This window comes from Lotus japonicus, chromosome 5 (assembly GCF_012489685.1).
Source record: "Lotus japonicus ecotype B-129 chromosome 5, LjGifu_v1.2".
Lineage (NCBI taxonomy): Eukaryota > Viridiplantae > Streptophyta > Magnoliopsida > Fabales > Fabaceae > Lotus > Lotus japonicus.
The window spans coordinates 6,758,235-6,778,584 of NC_080045.1; the positions used below are offsets into that span (position 1 = coordinate 6,758,235).

At 36.7% G+C, this 20,350-nt stretch overlaps 1 protein-coding gene and 1 long non-coding RNA gene across 2 annotated transcripts; one reads left to right on the forward strand and one right to left on the reverse strand.

Moving 5' to 3' along the window:
* Positions 1-9,264: 9,264 nt before the first annotated feature.
* On the reverse strand, positions 9,265-15,448 carry LOC130716671 (uncharacterized). The gene is made up of 4 exons (XR_009012118.1): positions 15,056-15,448; positions 14,824-14,943; positions 14,681-14,726; positions 9,265-9,397 (listed from the first exon to the last, which is right to left on the reverse strand). It is a non-coding gene; the product is annotated as an uncharacterized LOC130716671 (long non-coding RNA).
* Positions 15,449-15,957: 509 nt separating this feature from the next.
* LOC130718992 (probable ubiquitin-conjugating enzyme E2 24) lies at positions 15,958-16,857 on the forward strand. The gene has a single exon (XM_057569645.1). It carries the CDS (start codon positions 15,958-15,960, stop codon positions 16,855-16,857), a length of 900 nt encoding a protein of 299 aa, XP_057425628.1.
* The last annotated feature ends 3,493 nt before the right edge of the window (positions 16,858-20,350 follow it).

Genomic DNA, 20,350 nt, shown 5'->3' on the forward strand with positions numbered 1-20,350 from the left:
TCGTTAAATGCAGCAAAAACTTGCGAAGGGTCCAAGTGTTGAATCCTATGTGCGATGGTATCACAACAAACATCAATAAGTGACTGTATCTCTAAGAAATCTGCTGCCTTAGTCAGGTTAATTAAAGAAGGCATCCCCAAGTGTTGAACGAAATCAACATCTGAAACGCGGAGGTCCATGTGTGGTGTCTGAGCATGCATCTCGCAATACGAAATCACCTGGGCTAGTGTGTTACCTAATATTGGCAACGTACCAAACCCAGGCGGAGACGTCAACGTTACTTTTCCCTTAAAAGGGAAAGCAACTCAACAACAAGAAGAACATGTGAACTCACACGAAAATTGAATGAAAAAAGGTTACATAGCAAGTTCATTTCTAGGAGGACAGCGTCTTCCACTTCGAAACGGATACCATCTGAGTTCTTCAGGGTGAGCCTCATCCTCAAGGCTCTAGAAATCAATGTGCAGCTGCTTGCAACCTCAAACCTTGAGTTCTCACGAAGCTTCCTCGTTCTAAATATTGTATGTGCTTTGCTACTCCTTAAATTCATATTTGCGTCCCAAAGTGTTTGTTAACTTGTCCTGCATTGATATGATTTAGCACTTGTTATGCATTATTGACAATTTCCTCTTGTTCAACAAATACTCCACACACCAAATCATTGCTTATTGCCTTTATCGAAAAAAGGTGGAGGCAAAGACAAACTAGCCGAATTGAGAAAGATGTGAGCAATAATCTGCTGCCAAATTCTGATTGTGGTTACTTAGTGATGCATTTTATTACATATTCAGCTATGCTAAAATCACTAGTCAAAGTTGTTGTGTATATTACTTTTAAACTTCAAAGTGTGATCTAGTACTTAAATTTGATTACTTTTAAAGTTGTTGAGTATATTACTTTGCATTGTCAATGAATTTGTGATTATTTGTTTTGTGATATCTTGGTTGTACTTCAATCATAGTGTAACATGGTTAAATTTGCTCATGGACGTAGCTTTAATGGTCAAACCTCGTATCTGGTGTTCTTTATCTGTTTTAGGTTTATTGTTTTTAAAACCGTTTGAAATTTCTTGATAAGGATATTGGGGCAATTTTAGGGATGAGCTATGGAGATGCTAAGTTATAACTGATAGAATATAGAATATTCGTTCAATAATTTCCCTGTAATTATGCTAATGTATTTATGACATAGTTGACTTGTAACCCTAGGACTATTGTATTTATACTCTGACATTTATTAATAATATTCATAGATTGAATTCCTTCAATAACATTAGGGGTCTGGGGGGAAGGTAAAGTGGCGGGCAATTAGGGATTTTGTGGTGAAGAAAAAACTAGATATGGGGTCAAAAAAGGATCACTTAGACATTAGGCTTTGTAAGTTGATGTGCGAGAGTAGTGAAACCAACATCTAATTCGGCGAGAGGGATCTTAGCTAATTGAGAGAAAGGAGTGTTCAATTTAACAAGTTCTTTTCAAGGTAAGGGATATCTTAGGGTCAAGGAATTTTGTGGAAATAGTTTGGAGCTATGTTATATAATTAATGTGTACTCTTCATGTCTAATATCGGAAAAAGAAAAACGTGGGAGGAACTAATGGTATGTTTAGATTAACGGAACTTAGCTGAACGAAATGGAATAGAATATAATGGAACAGAAGGGAATGGAATGGAACAGAATGTAATAAAAATATTTTTCCACTGTTTGGACATCATATAATGGAATGGAACAAATTTACCACTCCATTGTTTGGATAATTTACGAAATTAGAAGAGTTAACACTTTCGTATTCCTACATTACCCTTACTTTTAAACAACCTAGACACTATTGATATAAACATTATTGTTCGGACACAGTTGAGAATACATTTTCTGCTTATATAGTATAACCTCACCACTTTCTGGACAAATTGGAGCTTTTCAAAGAGAACGAAAAGGGAAGCTGTGCACAAGAATTCTTGACCCTCCGACGAGCTAGACACGGTTCACGGACATCACGGATCATCACCGTCATCTTAGTTGTTCTCTTGTAAGCTTGAAGGAATCCATGAACATGGATTTCTATGTTTCTCTTGTTGGATTTGGATGTAGCCTTTACCTATGATGTATTCTTCTTAATTTCTATATGAGAATATTGTTTCTATTACATGATTCAGTGGTTCTCTCTTGTTCTTAATGTTATGTTTTAGTTTTCCCACCTAGAATATATCGCTTGATTCGGCGTAAGAGCAAAAACTACGACATCTAGAGCCCGACATAAGATTAACCGTCTAAATAAACCTACTACTGTCTAGGAATGGAATTTGGCTTGTTAGTCATTTAAACACCTAAGCTTAAAGATAACTTAACTTTTCTATACATGTGATGAATGAATGTTTAGGAAAGTAAGTTATAGATATCCACTCATGTGAGGAATCAATGAAGTAGGGTAAAAATGGTGTAGATGAATCCTTGATAGGAATAAATTTTCATATAGGATCGTTGGATACTATGTAGTTAGATGGTGAACTCCAAGTTCAACAGTTTTCTCATCTTGATATCCAATCATTTTTATTCTCGCTTTGTTTAATTTGCATGTGTTTTGGCTACCGAAACAATCATAAATGTTTTGAAAATCCATTGCTTGAGTAATTTTACTAGAAAACAACACTTGTATTAGCAATTCCATGTGGATACGACAAAAACATTTACTATACTACAATTAACTTAAACTAGTGTTTGTTTATTGACCTAAAACAAGTCGTACTTGTTTCTTTTGATGTGTTTGTTTGGTAAATTAGAAAAACATTGATGTTATTAAAATTCTAACTATAATTAATAATAAGAACCTATAAGTATTAAAATTTTCAGTTGCAAATATATTTATTGATGAGGGGCCCTCTCTCTCTCTCTCTCTCTCTCTCTCTCTCTCTCTCTCTCTCTCTCTCTCTCTCTCTCTCTCTCTCTCTCTCTCTCTCTCTCTCTCTCTCTCTCTCTCTCTCTCTCTCTCTTTACCTAATTCATCTTGGATGGAATTGGATGAGGGGCTCATGAAGGTTAAGGAGATGGAGATGAAAGACTGAGATGTTAGCCGAGAAGCTCAATGACCTATTACTTTCCTTGATACAACAGACCAACGATCTCAGTGGGATATGCCGCAAACACCGGTGACGTCACCGGTTTTTCAGGTATGAATTTTACAACTAGTTTTCACATATCAGTTGCTGAAGAATTAACTAATGGGTTAATCACTCATTCAATATTTCTTTTTAATGTAGGGGTTGTGAATGAATGAGAGATATGCTTAAGCTAGATGGATCGAAAGAGGAAACGAAATGAAGTACTCAAACTGCTACTGCTGTATTTCGGAAGGAACTCTCAACATAGTATTTGTCTAACTCTAGTCTAGTTTTTCAATGTCTGTAGGTATTTATTGGTTAACTTAGATGAACTTGGTTTGCACACGGTAGTATAACAAAGAAATGCTCTCTTACTGAGGTTCTGTTCTTCAGGGCTAAGTTCTGTTCTTTTGCACATTTAATTGATTTTAATCATACAACTTTAAAATTCTATCATTTTCCGCTTATATTTTTTTCTCATGTATTTTTTCTCTTATATTATTTTTACTCGTTTTCATGTTTGTATCCGAACGGAACACAAATGCAAACACCGGATGGACATGATATTTCCGTATATGCTTCTTCCGAAATAAGCCCAATGGACATGAGATTCAAGAAAAAACCCATCATTTTTTTTTGTTTAAAAAAAAAAAAACCCTTCATTACTTCAACGAGAAGAATTTTTTTTTTGCTTGAAGAAAAACTTTTTTTTTGGTTACATAACGAGAAGAATTTGAGAGCAAAAGCTATTTCCAATCTGAATTTCCAATAAACTAATAATCTCAAATAGTTTTATAAAAAGATAATCTTTATACATTGCTTTAGATAAGAATTAGTAGCTTTAGATAAGAATTAGTAGCAGCTGCATATTTCATGAGTTTTAGAAGCTTTTCTAATATATGCCTTACAAATATTTGCTTTGCATATATGCAAGCTCATTTGAAGTCTCATTGCCAATAATAATGGAACTATTATTAAATGTAAATGAGATTTTATTATTTTAAGTTCATTAATAATATTGTTTGATTTGGATACTTATAAAACCTGTAAAATTTCAGAAATTGTGATGTATCTTATAATAAAAGTAATTTTGTTATAATATAAAAGTAATGATAATTATTAGAAAAACTCATTGAAATCAACAAATTATAGAGTTTGTATATACTTTAAATATTACTATATTTCCAAATTTCCAAATTTGTATATAACAATTAATAATCTAAAAAATTACTTTTAACAAATATTAGAATAGAAATATAGAAATATTTAACATGGTTAAGTTTCTCAATTATCAATTCCAACCGCATTTTCCCAAATTGATAGCTCAAGTTGTAAGAGTTAGAGGACATATGAGTTGAGTGAAGAGGTTCATGGATCAATTCCGGAATGGTGCGATTTATGTTTTCGATGTAACCAAAATATAATTTCAACCACATTAATTATGTTTATTATATAATGTGCATCCTTCACATAAATTTATTTTATTAAGAAAAAAAATTAGAGCCCGTGCATCGCACGGGTATAATCCTACTAATCTCAAATACTTCAAATATAAAAATATAAAAATCTATATGTCAATCATTTTTTGGTTCATTTTGTTAAAAAAAACAGTAATTTAAATGTATCACTCAGAATGATATTTTAAATTTTTTTTTGATAACCTAATGATATTTTGAATGAAACAATGACCTTTAAACACTGTTACTCCTAATTTTTCCAAGACGAACAATTTTTTTACTTCTGGACTCAATTTAAATTTCCTCACAATTTCTTTTTTCGTCTCCGGGATCTTATTAACTTTAAAATTATTTTACCAAAAAATATTCTATTTTCTCATTTCAAATACAAATTTCAAAATTGAATTATCAAACAAGTTTTTTTTCTCTCTTTATTCTCTTCCCAAAAACAGTTTTCAAAAATTAATTTACAAAACAATTTTGAAAATAAAAAATGACAACTACAAATTTTTTTTTTTGAAAACTGAAACTGATATATTAAGAAAAGTGCTTGCAAAACAGCACACCAAAGAGAATAGTACAAGTCTTAAACCCGCATCCAAAACATACCGCACCACCACACCCTGGCCACAAAAAGAACTTTTTGATTGAGCCTCATCAAAACCTTACTAGGGAAAATCCATTGGGAAAAACCCTAGTGAAGGAAAAAGAGTACCCAAATCTCAAAGAGGCAAATTCTCCCCATTACAAAAACTTTCCCCTTCCCAGAATTACATCAAATAAATAGATTGAAGTATCTATGACTAAAAAACCAAACCAGTAGATTAGGAAATGAAAAAACAAATTCTGCAATCACTGCAAGTTGAGCCTTCCTGTAGAGCCTTCAAAAAGCATCTGGAGTATTTTCTTCCACTACACCTCCAAAATAAACATTTGCAAAAACCAAACGAATGCCACTAGTCCATGGTTTCCCACTTGCACAATTGAAATGAAAAGAAGCAAGCTTTCCTCTCCTGCGTAATGTCCCAAAATCAATACACCAGTCAAAACAAAAACAAGAACATAATGCTACTCCTGCAAACCATTTGGGTACTGTCATCATCAGCCTTATAAAGAAAGGAACAAAAGAATCATGAACAACCTGCCACGTGATTATTAAAAAAGAAAGCTATAGCCCTCCTGTGACAGTAAAAGGTGCCCCTTCATCACACACTTGCCATGCCACTATACTTCCATCCCTACCACTCTTTGCTAGTGTATCAGCAACCCCATTACATTCCCTCAACACATGAGACACAGTTAAGCAATTCACCAGCAGTATGAGGTGATCTATTTTGCTCAAAACTTGAAACAATTTCTATGGTCTTCGACCTGTACTCGTCACCCACCCCACCGCAAGGTGGAATCACTTTCAATAACCAGCGTCCTAAAATTGAATTGTTCGCGAAACAAAAGAGCCTGATGAATAGCATGTACCTCCGCCTCATAAGCCCACATATCCCCCACATGTAGAGCAAAATAACCCACCACCATACCACGATGATTCCTCAACACCCCACCGACACCACTGCGTCCTGGAGTTCCTAGCGAAGAGCCATCGACGTTAAATTTTAGGATTGGCTCCGCCGGTGGCAGCAACTGCTGCTGAATTCGAGCTTTTACCGGCTTAGGCAGATAAACAAACTGTGGTCCTTGTGCAAAGTGAACTGCACTATAAGGACATCTCTTCCAAGATGCCTTCACCCAAGACGAGGCCCTTGCAATATGTAAGTCCCACATATACTGCACACAAAACTCTTTTTTATTGAAAGCCACTGCATTTCGTTCCAGCTAAATCGTCCAAACCAGCGCATAAGGAAACATTTCCCATACAACATAATCAGATACGTTTCACAGCACCTTCCATTGCAGCAACATATCATTTACCGTTCGGGGCACAACCCAACACACACCCTCATGCTGCATAATTGCACACCAACTTGGCCAGACCATTTTACAATGCATAAACAAGTGCGCAGCAGACTCCAGTTCCTGTCCACATAGTCCGCAAGAACCTGCATCTGGAAGACTAATCCCTCGTGCCATTAAATTTTCTTTCGTTGCCACTCTATTCTTCTGCAATTGCCACATAAAAGTTGTTACCTTCGCAGGCACCATCTTTCTGATATGTTGTGGAACCATCCAACCTGCCTCATCGAACCCCTTATTCTCCAGGACATAACATAGACCCTTAACCGAGAACATTCCCATAGCATCACCCTCCCTTCCAGAACAAAACATCGGGCTCATCATTCGACACCACAAATTGAATGAAATGCTGGAAATCATTATGCTGCTCAACTTCCCAGTCAAAAAAACTTCTCATGAACTCGATATTCCATTCTCAACCCCCTGCAATACGCTTCCCCAATTCAGCCACTGCATCCTCTTTCTTTTGAGCCACCGCATAGACCCGAGGAAACAAAACCTATAATGTTATATCTCCAATCCAAACGTCGTCCCAAAAACGAACGCTCTCCCCACAGCCCACCTTGCAAGCTAGTCCATTAAAGAACTAACTAACCACCGCACTTTGTTCCCTCCATAGCAGCAATAAGCCCTTTGAAATACACGATCCCGAAGAGCCTCTTGCACCTTCCAACCTTGGCATCACATATCTCTCTTGCAAACAGAACTTGACACACACGACCTTTCTCCGTAAGGCTTCTTTTTCTCTACCAAACCTCCAAAACCACTTTAAAAGCAGAGCTTTATTTTTCCACTCCAGAAAGCCCAAACCCATACCCCCATACTGAACAACTTTACACATATCCTCCCACGCTATCCATGCAATTTTCCTTCCTCCCCCTGACCCTCCCCAAAGGAACCTCCTCAACAAAACTTCCATTTCTTTAATGACACCCTTTGGAGCCCTATAGACAGACATATAATACAAGAGGATAACACTCAGTACATATTTGATCAACACTATTCTACCACTCAACGACACAAATTTTGAGCTCCAACTCCCTAACTTCAAAGACATCCTTTCTAACACTGGCCTCCAGAAAGCCATCTTTGAAGGACTCCCACCAAGAGGTAAACCCAAATAAACAATAGGCAATAGTTCTCTATTAAATCCAAGTAAGTTAGCTGCTTGTTCCTCGATTTCATGGTCCACATTAACACTAATCAGAGCCGACTTTCGAAAATTTAGCTTCAAACCAAACACATATAAGAAAGCCTCCAGAACCAAAGCTAGACACTTAACCTGTCTCAAATCCCCCTCACAAAACAGTAAAGCATCATCAGCAAACTGCAAGTGATTTAACCTCAAACCATCACCCAACTCCACACCTGCAGGCAAACTCCCTTCCAAAGCTTGATTTAGCATACAAGACATACCATTTACGCACAGATTAAACAGCATACGAGATAGCGGATCCCCTTGTCTCAATCCTTTTTGAATCTGAAAAAAATCTGTTGGGGACCCGTTCACTGAAACAGCCAGAGTTGCTGTTGAAACACAACTATGCATCCATGCCCTCCATTTGTCACCGAAACCCAAATCTTTCATCATATCAAGCAGAAAGTCCCATTCTACATTATCATATGCTTTTGCAAAGTCAAGCTTTAACAACACACCCCCTCCTTCCTTTCTCTTTAGACTATCAACAACCTCATTTGCTATATAACTGCAATCCACAATTTGTCTGCCCATTGTAAAAGCAAACTGATTTTGAGTTAGTACTACGGGCATGACCACCCTCAGTCGGTTTGCCAACACTTTTGCTAGAAGTTTATACGCCCCCCTATCAAGCTAATAGGTCTATAGTCAAGCATAGACTCCTGATGATTACCTTTCGGGATCAACGCAATAAATGCAGAATTCAGCCCTTTCACTATCCTTCCATTATTATGAAACTTCTCAAAGAACCGCATAACGTCACCCTTAAGAGAATTAAACAAGCGTTTAATCTTAAGAGAAAAGGATGATGCACAGTGTAAAAAAAATTTACACCGACAACCAATCAGATTTTAAGGATGTGTCAAGTTAATTAATGAAATTAAATAAAAAAAATAGATTTTCTCATATCCTTAAAATCTGATTGGTTAGCTGTGTAAAAAAACTTTACACGGTCAATGTATAGTAATTAAACTCTAATCTTAATCTTAAACGTGATAAGATTAGTAATTAAACTCTAATCTTAATCTTAAACGTGATAACATTTCTATAAAACATTTTTTTTTTGAAATGGATTTCTATAAACATGATTTGGTTAAGATTCGTATTGATAAATGAAAAGATTTCTTTTTAGGCTTAAATGCATTTGGTGCCCCTGATGTTTCAGGTTCGTGCAAATGATACCCTCCATCTATTGTAGTGGCAAAACACACATATTACCAGGTGAGCTACATGGACAATTGTTATAGCTGACAACATAATTTTATTTATTTCATATATCTTCCCCATATATCTTCCTCATCATTCATCTTCTTCCCTTACCAATCCCTAACCCCTACGACCCAACCCAGATTGAACCAATACATTAATCATGAGTCCTTGATATGAAGGGCAGTAATGCCCAACTCCTGCTCCAAAAAAAAATTTGAATCAGTACATTAATCATGAGTCCTTGATGGCTTCATATCAAGGAACATCCAATCCTATTGACTACAGTTACAACATAGGACATAACCAGAACAATGTCATTATAAAAAACTAAGAAGAAATGGCCATCAGAAGATAATCAAATTCTTAAGGTTCTGTTCATGAAATCTAATCAGGGTAGCAACATCCTAGGCTGCAAGCATAGCTGCATAAGGAGATGACTCATCTCTGTCAGCTTTCACCTTCATTCCACCTGAAATTACAAAAGCAGAGACATGAGAACGCCACCGCTGCATCCACCCAATAAAAGACACAACTAAATCTTTTAACAGCAAGAGAGTAATCTAGGTGAGGAACATGAAGGTGTGAAAAACGACTAGAAGGGGGGGGGGGTTGAATAGCGTTTTCAATATAAAAACTTTCCCCTTAAGATTTAAAGTAAATCTTTTCGGTTTCTCTAAGATAGATGGTGCAGCGGATAAAGATAGAGAGAAGAGAGAAGCACACAAGTATTTTATCCTGGTTCACTTGATAAATCCCTCAAGCTAATCCAGTCCACCCGTTAAGGTGATTTCTTCCTTCTTAGAATGAAGGCAATCCACTAATCAGATAATTGTTACAACTGCACTTGAAACATACAAGTGACTAACAATACACTGACTTAGCTCACACTAAGATTCACTCTCTTAGTCTTCTCTAGGATCCGATCAACCTTGATCTCCTAAAGGAATCACCACTAAGATTCACTCTCTTAGTCTTCTTAAGGATACTGACCTACCCGGTCCCTTAAGGAAAATCAAACAACTGTTTGAGGTTGGTGTTTACAAAGGTTTGCTTCTAAATAAGCTGAGTGTAAACTAAATAAGAACAGATGAAGAAAGTAGAGGCTTGAATCTTTTCTTGTATTGCAGCTCTGGGTTTCTCTCTCTTAGCTTTCTTCTTTTTCTTCAGCCTTTTATAGTCCAAGGTGCAAAGGATATTTCTGTTGAGAGAATATGACTGTTGGAGGGCATTTCTGGAACTTCCAGAACCTGTTGTGGCTGAACCTTGGTAGGTAGGCTTGTCAGAATAGTACACTGCTCTTGTACTTCTTGATAGAGACATTTGCCTTTAACCAATGACATCTGATCAGAGTTATGCTTCGTGTTGGAACTTGTGAAGCTTGGTGATCAGAGTCAGAGGGATGCTTGGATCCTCTAACCTTCGTAACTTCTGCTTCTGGACCTTCAGAGCTTCTGGACCTTCAGAGCCTCTGGTCCCTCAGAGCTTCTGGTCTTCAGATCTTCTGATCCTCTGATCTTCTGATCCTCTGATCCTCAGATCCTCTGATCCTCAGATCCTCTGATCCTCAGATCCTCTGATCTTCAGAACTTCTGACGAATATATCTTCTGGTGTCAGAATCAGAACCTGTTTGTCAAAACACTCAAGACAAACATTAGAGTATCATAGTTGTTCATCCACAAATAAATACTTGTTATCATCAAAACATAGAGTTGTACCACATGACCAAATCTTGATCTTACAATCTCCCCCTTTTTGATGATGACAAAACCATGTATTTTGATGAACAACTCTAAACAAATAAACTGAATACACTCAGAGTATAAGGTATCAGAGTTAAAACTTATCCTGATGTGTATAGTTTATCTTGCTCCTTCTGAATCCAAGACTCGTGCTTGATTCTGAGCTAAGCTCCCCCTGAATCTAATACTTAATATCAACGTTAGTAATATCTAGATTCTGAGCTAAATAATATAGGAGTTGTCAAGATACTATAAGTTCTCCCCCTTTTTGTCATAAGCAAAAAGAATGAAGGTGGAAAAAAAATAGTAAGAGCATAAGACGAAATACTCCCCCTCAGAAGGAATACCAAGGGATACTTGGCTGCTGATTAGTATATCTTCTTATGAGAGCAGAAGTGTCAAAGTCCAGAGGTTCTGGTGACATCTCCATTCTGGAAAAAATTCCATCTTCAGATGCTTCAGAATGAGAAGCTATGAACCTACTCTTCTTCTGATGACGCAAGTCAGAAGTTGTAGTAGCATCTTCTGATGTTGTTGCTTCTGGTTTGACAAGTTCTGAGTCTTTGTTTCTATCTGAAACAGTCATGCTCATCTCTACAAGCTTTTTCAGCTAGCTTTGACTTGACCAAATCTTACTCTACTTATGCCTCCAAGATTAACTTCACCTTCAGGTTCAAGTTTTGGATCTTGGGACATATGCCTTTCTCCCGTCATGTGTTGCCTGCATCCACTGTCCAGGTTCCATGGTTGGAGTTTCGATGGACCTATTGAAGATATCTGCAACATATATAATCTTATCCCTAGGTACCCACTTTCTGGGTCCTTTCTTGTTAGTTAGCCCAGAAGTTCTGACAACTTTGGGTCATTCAACAGGATAATATAAAGGAATTTGAGCATGATATTTTGACATTGAGAAAGTTCCTTTCTTAAGAGATGATGGAGCAACTTCAGAAGGTTTAGAATGACCAATGTCATATATTTCATTTCTGCTTATGCCATAGATCATTGAAGCCATTAAGCTTCTGTCTACGCTTTTAGCCAGGAATCTTTGAAAAGACTTTTCATACTTAGATTCATTTCTACAATCAGAGGCATCACAAGCAACTATTTCTTCTAACTTAGCAATCTGGTTCTTAAGCACAGAGTTAGAATTTACCAAAGCATGATTATCATTTTTCAAATCAGAAATAATTTTCTCATGTTCAGAAGGAGTCTTAGTAGCAGCAGATAAGTCCTTTTTCAACTTTTTATGTTTAGACAATAAAGAGTTATACTTATCCATGATATCAGACAAAGCATGTTTCAGTTCAGAGGTTGAGAAAGAAGCGAATACCTCATTTTCATCGTATGAGTTAGGATCTCCTTCTGATGCTGAGTCAGAGTCAACAACATCCTTTGACTCTGCTCCTTTGTCTTTGACAATAGCCATGAGTCCTTGAACTTCACCATCAGAGTCAACATCCTCTGACTCTGATTCATCAAAAGTCACCATCAGACTTTTCTTTGGTTTGAAATGCTTCTTTGACTTTTTGTCCTTTGATGAGCCTTTGTATTTGCTCTGCATGTGCTTCCAGATGCAGTTGAGCTTTCTGGATATCAGAGTCAGCTCATTTTCATCAGAATATTCTGATGCTTCTTCAGATTCTTCTGCTTCTGCTTGGAGAGCCTTAGCCTTTTCAGATTTGGATTTCCAGGCTATAGACTTCTTCTTCTGATCCTGATGTTCAGCACGCTTTAGTTCATGACACTTTAGTATGCTTATGAGTTCTTCCAAACTCATCTGCTCAACATTTCTAGTTAGCTCCAAGGAAGTTATCAAAGGCATCCAGCTTTCAGGAAGACCTCTAAGGATCCTCATGACATGATCAGCAGCGGTGTAGCTTTTGTTGAGGGGTCTTATTCAAGCAATAATCAACTGGAATCTGGAAAACATATCCTCAATGGATTCGTCAGGTTCCATTTGGAAGGATTCATACTGCTTGATCAAAGACAACGCCTTTGTCTCTTTCACCTTTTTGTTTCCTTCATGTGTCGTCTTTAAGGAATCAATGATACACTTAGCGGAATCACGATCAGTAATTTTCTCATATTCTTCATATGAAATGGCACTTTGCAGAATAGCTCTTGATCTGTGATGATCTCTGAACTCCTTCTTTTGATCTTCACTCATCTTCTTCCTTGGGATCTTTACACCATGTTCATCGACAGGAGGGGTGTAGCCATCAACAACAAAGTCCCAGAGATCAGGATCAAAGCCAAGAAAGAAGCTTTTGATTCTGTCTTTCCAGAAATCAAATCTCTGACCATCAAAGATAGGTGGTCTTGCACTGTATTGATATTTGCTTGTAGTAGTGGTGGAATCCATGAGTTTTTCACACTGGCCCGGATCTACTGAACACTGTTAAGTGTGGTAATCAGAACTTGCGCTCTGATACCAATTGAAGGTGTGAAAAACGACTAGAAGGGGGAGGTTGAATAGCGTTTTCAATATAAAAACTTTCCCCTTAAGATTTAAAGTAAATCTTTTCGGTTTCTCTAAGATAGATGGTGCAGCGGATAAATATAGAGAGAAGAGAGAAGCACACAAGTATTTTATCCTGGTTCACTTGATAAATCCCTCAAGCTAATCCAGTCCACCCGTTAAGGTGATTTCTTCCTTCTTAGAATGAAGGCAATCCACTAATCAGATAATTGTTACAACTGCACTTGAAACATACAAGTGACTAACAATACACTGACTTAGCTCACACTAAGATTCACTCTCTTAGTCTTCTCTAGGATCCGATCAACCTTGATCTCCTAAAGGAATCACCACTAAGATTCACTCTCTTAGTCTTCTTAAGGATACTGACCTACCCGGTCCCTTAAGGAAAATCAAACAACTGTTTGAGGTTGGTGTTTACAAAGGTTTGCTTCTAAATAAGCTGAGTGTAAACTAAATAAGAACAGATGAAGAAAGTAGAGGCTTGAATCTTTTCTTGTATTGCAGCTCTGGGTTTCTCTCTCTTAGCTTTCTTCTTTTCTTCAGCCTTTTATAGTCCAAGGTGCAAAGGATATTTCTGTTGAGAGAATATGACCGTTGGAGGGCATTTCTGGAACTTCCAGAACCTGCTGTGGCTGAACCTTGGTAGGTAGGCTTGTCAGAATAGTACACTGCTCTTGTACTTCTTGATAGAGACATTTGCCTTTAACCAATGACATCTGATCAGAGTTATGCTTCGTGTTGGAACTTGTGAAGCTTGGTGATCAGAGTCAGAGGGATGCTTGGATCCTCTAACCTTCGTAACTTCTGCTTCTGGACCTTCAGAGCTTCTGGACCTTCAGAGCCTCTGGTTCCTCAGAGCTTCTGGTCTTCAGATCTTCTGATCCTCAGATCTTCTGATCCTCTGATCTTCTGATCCTCTGATCCTCAGATCCTCTGATCCTCAGATCCTCAGATCCTCTGATCTTCAGATCCTCTGATCCTCAGATCCTCTGATCCTCAGATCCTCTGATCTTCAGAACTTCTGACGAATATATCTTCTGGTGTCAGAATCAGAACCTGTTTGTCAAAACACTCAAGACAAACATTAGAGTATCATAGTTGTTCATCCACAAATAAATACTTGTTATCATCAAAACATAGAGTTGTACCACATGACCAAATCTTGATCTTACAGAACAAATAGACACTATGTAACATTTTCACAAGTAGAGAAACCCATATCTATAAACATAATCAAAACAAAATCATTTAGTGATGCACAAATGGTGGCCAAGTAAAATTATCATCCGCTGAGAAACTCATGGTCATAACTATAAACATAATGCAAAACAAAATCATTTAGGTATGCTAGATATTTCTTATGGCCAAACATTGAACAATGAAGATATAATAGCTATGAAAAAACGCTACAGGGCAACAAAAAAAAACATAATTTACATTCAAAATATGAAATCAACTGAAATTGCAGAAGGGAAAAATGATGGAAACTAAATCACAACCAATAATTAAGAAAGGAAACAGTCATACCAGTGATGCGGACAAGGGTTTCCCTGCCAGACAAATCAGTGACATGCTGCAATCACAAAAAATACAAAACCCCAAAATTACAACAATATTTCAGAAAACGATAATTATGATAAAGAGCTAAAACAAGAGCTTTATGAACTAACAATGAAAGTGTCATTGAAGGAAGCAAAGATGCGAGCAATGCCAAAGACATGTTCACCATCCCTAACAGCTGGACCCAGAGTCACGTTGTCTTCCTTAGGCTCCCTAACCTTTCTCTTCTACTACAGAAAACAAAATCAACACCATTTCATTACAATCAAATCGATCTTGCAATATCAAACACGATACTAAAACCCTAAAAATGGATGAGCCTATAAGGGATTGATCTCGTACCATGGTTGCAGTGCGGCGACGGTGGCTGGTAAGGCTGCGGAGGAAGGAGGTTCAATCTGGGTTGGGTCGTTGGGGTTAGGGAAGAAGATGAATGATGAGGAAGATATATAGGGAAGATATATGAAATAAATAAAATTATGTTGTCAATTATAACAATTGTGCATGTAGCTCAATTGGTAATATGTGTGTTTTGTCACTATAAGGTCCGGGCTCGAACCTCTCCAACCAATTTGCACGAACCTGGAACATCAGGGGCACCAAATGCATTTAAGCCTTTTTTTTATAAGCAAATGTTAGTGGTTAGTTGTTAGAAATTACATATGCTCCTCCTAAGGGTTCGAAATCTGGACCTCAATCTCCAACACCTATTTCTACCCTTAGCTCAACCAAGTGTGCTACCCCACCCACCCAAATGAAAAGATTAAGTTAAAAGTGGAAAATTAAGATAAGCCATGTGATGTAATCGTTTTTTTAAAGATATGAAAAAGATGTGATTGTTTAAGAAATATTTATTTTGAATTTAAATCTAAGAAGCTATAAATAAGAAAGAACAAATTAAAACTAGAACGTCATAGCACTAATAGATTTCCTTTCGTTAAAAAGAAAAAGAAAAAACTGAAACGTGATAAGATTTCGTTAATATTCGAATTGAAAATATTAAGATAAATCTAAGAAGCTAATAGTGAGGGATCCAAACTAAACTTAAACTTTAACGTGATCTGACTTGGTAAAGATTAAAATTGAAAAGATTAAGATAAAAGTAGAAAATTAATTAAATAAGTCGTGTGCATAAACGTGCTTGTGTATGAAAGTAAAGTGATAGTTATAAATACTACGTAAGGGTGAAATAGCTTTGGATACGAGAGGTAAAACATAAAAACAAAAGGTTCACCATCGAAGATATGAACGAGTTCAGGCAATTCGATGTGGTTTCCGACCACTCAGATCACCACTTTCGCGATCTTAGCACCGCAAGCAACATCACAGGCCACACGAAGAAGAGTATATTGAAAGAGTGGAAAATCTTGGAGCAAAATCTATCCGAATCTATCTACGTTCGAGTCTACGAGCAATGCATTGATCTTATGAGAGCGGCAATTATTGGCCCGGCTGACACGCCATACCAAGACAACATCTTCTTCTTTGACATCGCGTTCCCCTCCGATTATCCTCATAGCCCACCAATGGTCCACTTCATCTCGAAAGTGCTCCCACTCAACCAGTACCTAAACAAGGACGGCACAGTGCATCTGACCCTCCTCAACACCTACCCGATACCCTTATGCTTTACCTTTTTCAATACGAATAGCGAGAAGTGGAACCCATCCGCGTCCACGTGTTTTCAGCTCCTGATCTCCATCCAAACACTCGTTTTCACTAAGTTGCCCGCGGGCGGGCATGGCTACGGTGAGAGTGTATTCATTCGCATATGTGAGCTCACCTTGTCCCACCTTCAGAGACCCCCAAAGAACTTTGAAGCCTTGGTCAAGGGCCACTTCCGCGATCGTGCGAAAGTGATTCTCAGTGCGTTCATAGAGTACGCGACCGGGCGCATGATCGTCGGGTCCTATGGCTATGTTCCTCTTCTTCCTATGGTCCATTGGATTTTTGTTTCGGACTCGTATAGGAAGTGGGCAGAGAAGTTCTACCCTTTAATGCTCAATGAGTTTGAACTGTGTGGTGCTTCTTTGGATACTTTCGATCGCAGCTTGGTCTTGTCCAAAAGGACTACAATCTTGATGGGGTTGATAAAAAAAGCTTTCACATGGAAGAAGAAGAGGAATAATGATAAAGAAGATTAGCGTTTTTTTTTTATGGGAAGAAGGTTGGTATTCTTGTTTTTTGAAAGCAAGATTGGTAGTCTTGGTGTTTTTTTTTTTTGTTTGTTTATGTTATATAAATTTAATAGAATATTTTTCCAAAAGTGATCCTTTTTTCCTTTTAATTTGATTCTTTGATAGAAAAGAAAAGGAAACATAATTAGAAACTGAAGCCATTGAAACCTAGATATTATGTATTTAAGAATTAACATATCTCTAACGTTCACCGATCACTAATCAGTATTGGGTTCGTAAGTTATACTCCCTCCGTTCCTGATCTTTTGTTGTTTTAACTTTTGGTCTAAATTTCAAAACTTTTGTTGTTTTACAAACTCAATGCATTTTATTTTAATTTATTTCATGTATACACTCATTTAATAATATATCTCTTACCTACCACCTCTTATTTTCACCAATCAAAATCATATCAAGTTTCTTAACCAATAACTATAATTCACTTTCTTCACTTTAACTCAACATTAAATAGGGGTGTTTATGTCAACAAATATATCAATGATTGCATTCTTACAATGTGCATAACCTTAAACAACAAAAGATCAGGAACGGAGGGAGTATTGAATTGCAGTACTTTTTATTCATTTAACTTATATTATATATTTTTCAATGTAATTACTATCAATTTGTATTCAAGGTTGTTTTCGATTTCTCTCCCACTTTCGATTGGGTCTTCCTCTCGGCGCTAGGGTTTTTGTGTTTCTAGATGTGGATCTCTCCATGTGCATTGGATTTTAGCTGTTAATTCATCTCGTTATCCACTCTTGTTAATTCATCTTCTCGATTCATATTCCAATTTGAAGCTTTTATTACGATTTTTATCGCTTAATCTCATTCTGTGTTAGAATTAGTATTTGAGAAAAAATTTCATGTACCGATAGTGTAATTTCGTTTTACACAGAAATCTATGTCAGAGTCTCACATTGGCTAGAAATGTGTCAATCAAGTGTTTATAAATAGTAATGCAAACCTCAACTCTTGAGTTAGTTTTTTAGTTGAGTTAGACCTCCTAACTCTAACAATTTAATTGGTTGAATGTATAAAAAAACTTTACAGTGTGAGTGAATCAAAATTAAACTCTTTCTTATTTGTTCAACCAGATAGCTAATTTGGTTGGTGATTTAGTGATTTCTTGGTGAATTTTCTTTATTTCTGCATTTCTATTTTAGGAGTCTAAGTTTCTTTGCCTCAAGTAAGATTTTTTGAAGAACAAAAGGAGAGGGAGAAAATGTAGAGTTTGTGTGTGTGTCAGATCCATGTATAAGGTAAAGCACCAGAGAAAATTAAGGAAGCTTGACTTTTGTTATTACTGTTTATGTAAATGGCTAATAATAAAGTATAAAATATTGTGTGTAATAAATTAAATGTTCCCTTATCTTGTCATCTTTTTTTTCAATCCAACAAATCTCAGTTTTGATTATCTGCAAGGCCACTTACCAGTGATGAACAAGGTAAGCCTTAGTTTACTCTCAGTTTTGATTATCTTCCGTTGTAGTTCAGAACGCATTTCATAAAGTTGAAATTGGTTTCTTCAGGGAAAAAAACAGAAGAGTGGAGAGTGTGTCAGTGGGGGAGTTTGTTTAATTTTCAAGTTGGAAGAAAACAAGTTTGTTAAGGTAGGCTAAATTTTAACTCATTGTATGTGTTTCTCCTCCTTCTGATTAAACTCATTACTATTTTAATATACTTTGCAATTATGAACAAACTGTTGATAATAACTGGTCAATCCCAAAAATCCCCTCAACCCTTCACATCCTTAGGTTTGGGCCATAGCCACATGGCCTCCAACTTCTTTGGATCAGCCGCCACAGTTCCTCCAGAAATAATGTGGCCCAAGTATTCTAACTTGGTATGTCCATATTTACAATTTTTCCCATTAACTCTTAAATCATGTTGTTGCTAAAGGTCTAAAACTTGGCATGTTCCTCCACATGGTTCTGCTGTAGATTAAAATATCATAAAAAAACACTAACACGTACTCCCTCAACAAGGGCTTCAACACCTAATTCATCAGGGATTGAAAAGTAGAAGGCGCATTAGTAACTAGTAAGTCCAAAGGACATTACGATAAACTAATAATACCCCTCGCGAGTTCTAAATGTCGTATTCTTAATGTAAGTATCCTTCATCCTAATTTGATGGTAAATTGACCGCAATTCCAACTTAGAAAATATTTCAGCATCCCCAATTCATCTATCACTGGAATTAGGAATTTATTAGGTATGGTGACCATATTTAGACCTCTATAGTCCACACAATACCTCCAGCTCCTATCCTTCTTTTTCACTAAAATAATTGGGCTAGCAAAGGGGCTCAAATTGGGCTTAATAATTCCAGCTACAAGAATTTCATTAACCATACCTATAAGGTCAGATGTTGGTAATGCTGCCCCTTTTGAAGAGGAATGGTATGACCTTGCTTCCGAGACAGAGGTAAAGCTTCTGGCGGTTCAAAGAGTGTTGTAAACTGTTGCAAAACGAAAGCCAACTCAGCAGGTAACTCCCCTGCAACCTTCTCAGTTTGTTGAATCAACCTAGAATCCAACAACAAACCTTCCGCCTCTTGCTACAAAGTCTTAAACATGGAATTTAAAGAAGACTTCCCCTAGTCAATTCAGTTCCCCCTTCAAAGTGACCAATTGACCACCCCCCCCCCCCCCCCCCTAATTTTCAAGGTCAACTTTTTAAAATTGGCCCTGATTTCTCCCAAACCATTGTACACATCCCCTCACTTGGTAGTAATGTTAGTACTTGTACCCTTACGCGTAGTATACTTTATATTATCAAACCATCAATTATTTCAAAAGTTTAAACTTTTGGGTAAGTGTCACATAAATGGTTTTTTATGGACAAAATAAATGGTTAATATTACTATTCCTAGCACATCCGCTCGCGCAAAAGCCCATTTGAACTTATCTGTTTGGGCTCGAAGCGTGGATAATGCAGACTCACTTACCATATGCTTTTTTTTTTTTATTAAAAATTGAGGCAGCAATAATCAAACTCTAAACCAATCAATCATTAAGACTATGATACTACATCATATCATGTAACCAATTATCACGATTCTGGTCCATTAGAAGCATTTTAGTTAACTCAAACCAGTGTTTGTTATTGACCCCAAAAAAAGTAGTGCTTGTTTCTTTTGATGTGTTTGTTTGATAAATTAGAAAAAACATTGATGTTATTAAAATTCTAACTATAATTAATAATACGAAACTATAAGTATTAAAACTTTCAGTTGCAAAAATATTTATTGATAATCTGATTCTTAATTTATAAAAATACAGTTGCTATTACGAATTATTCAACCAACCGAATCCTTACCGAAATAGGCCCGATGGACATGAGATTCAAGAAAAAACCCATCATTACTTTAACGACAAGAAATTTTTTTTTGGTTACATAACGAGAAGAATTTGAGAGCAAAAGCTATTTCCAATCTGAATTTCCAATAAACT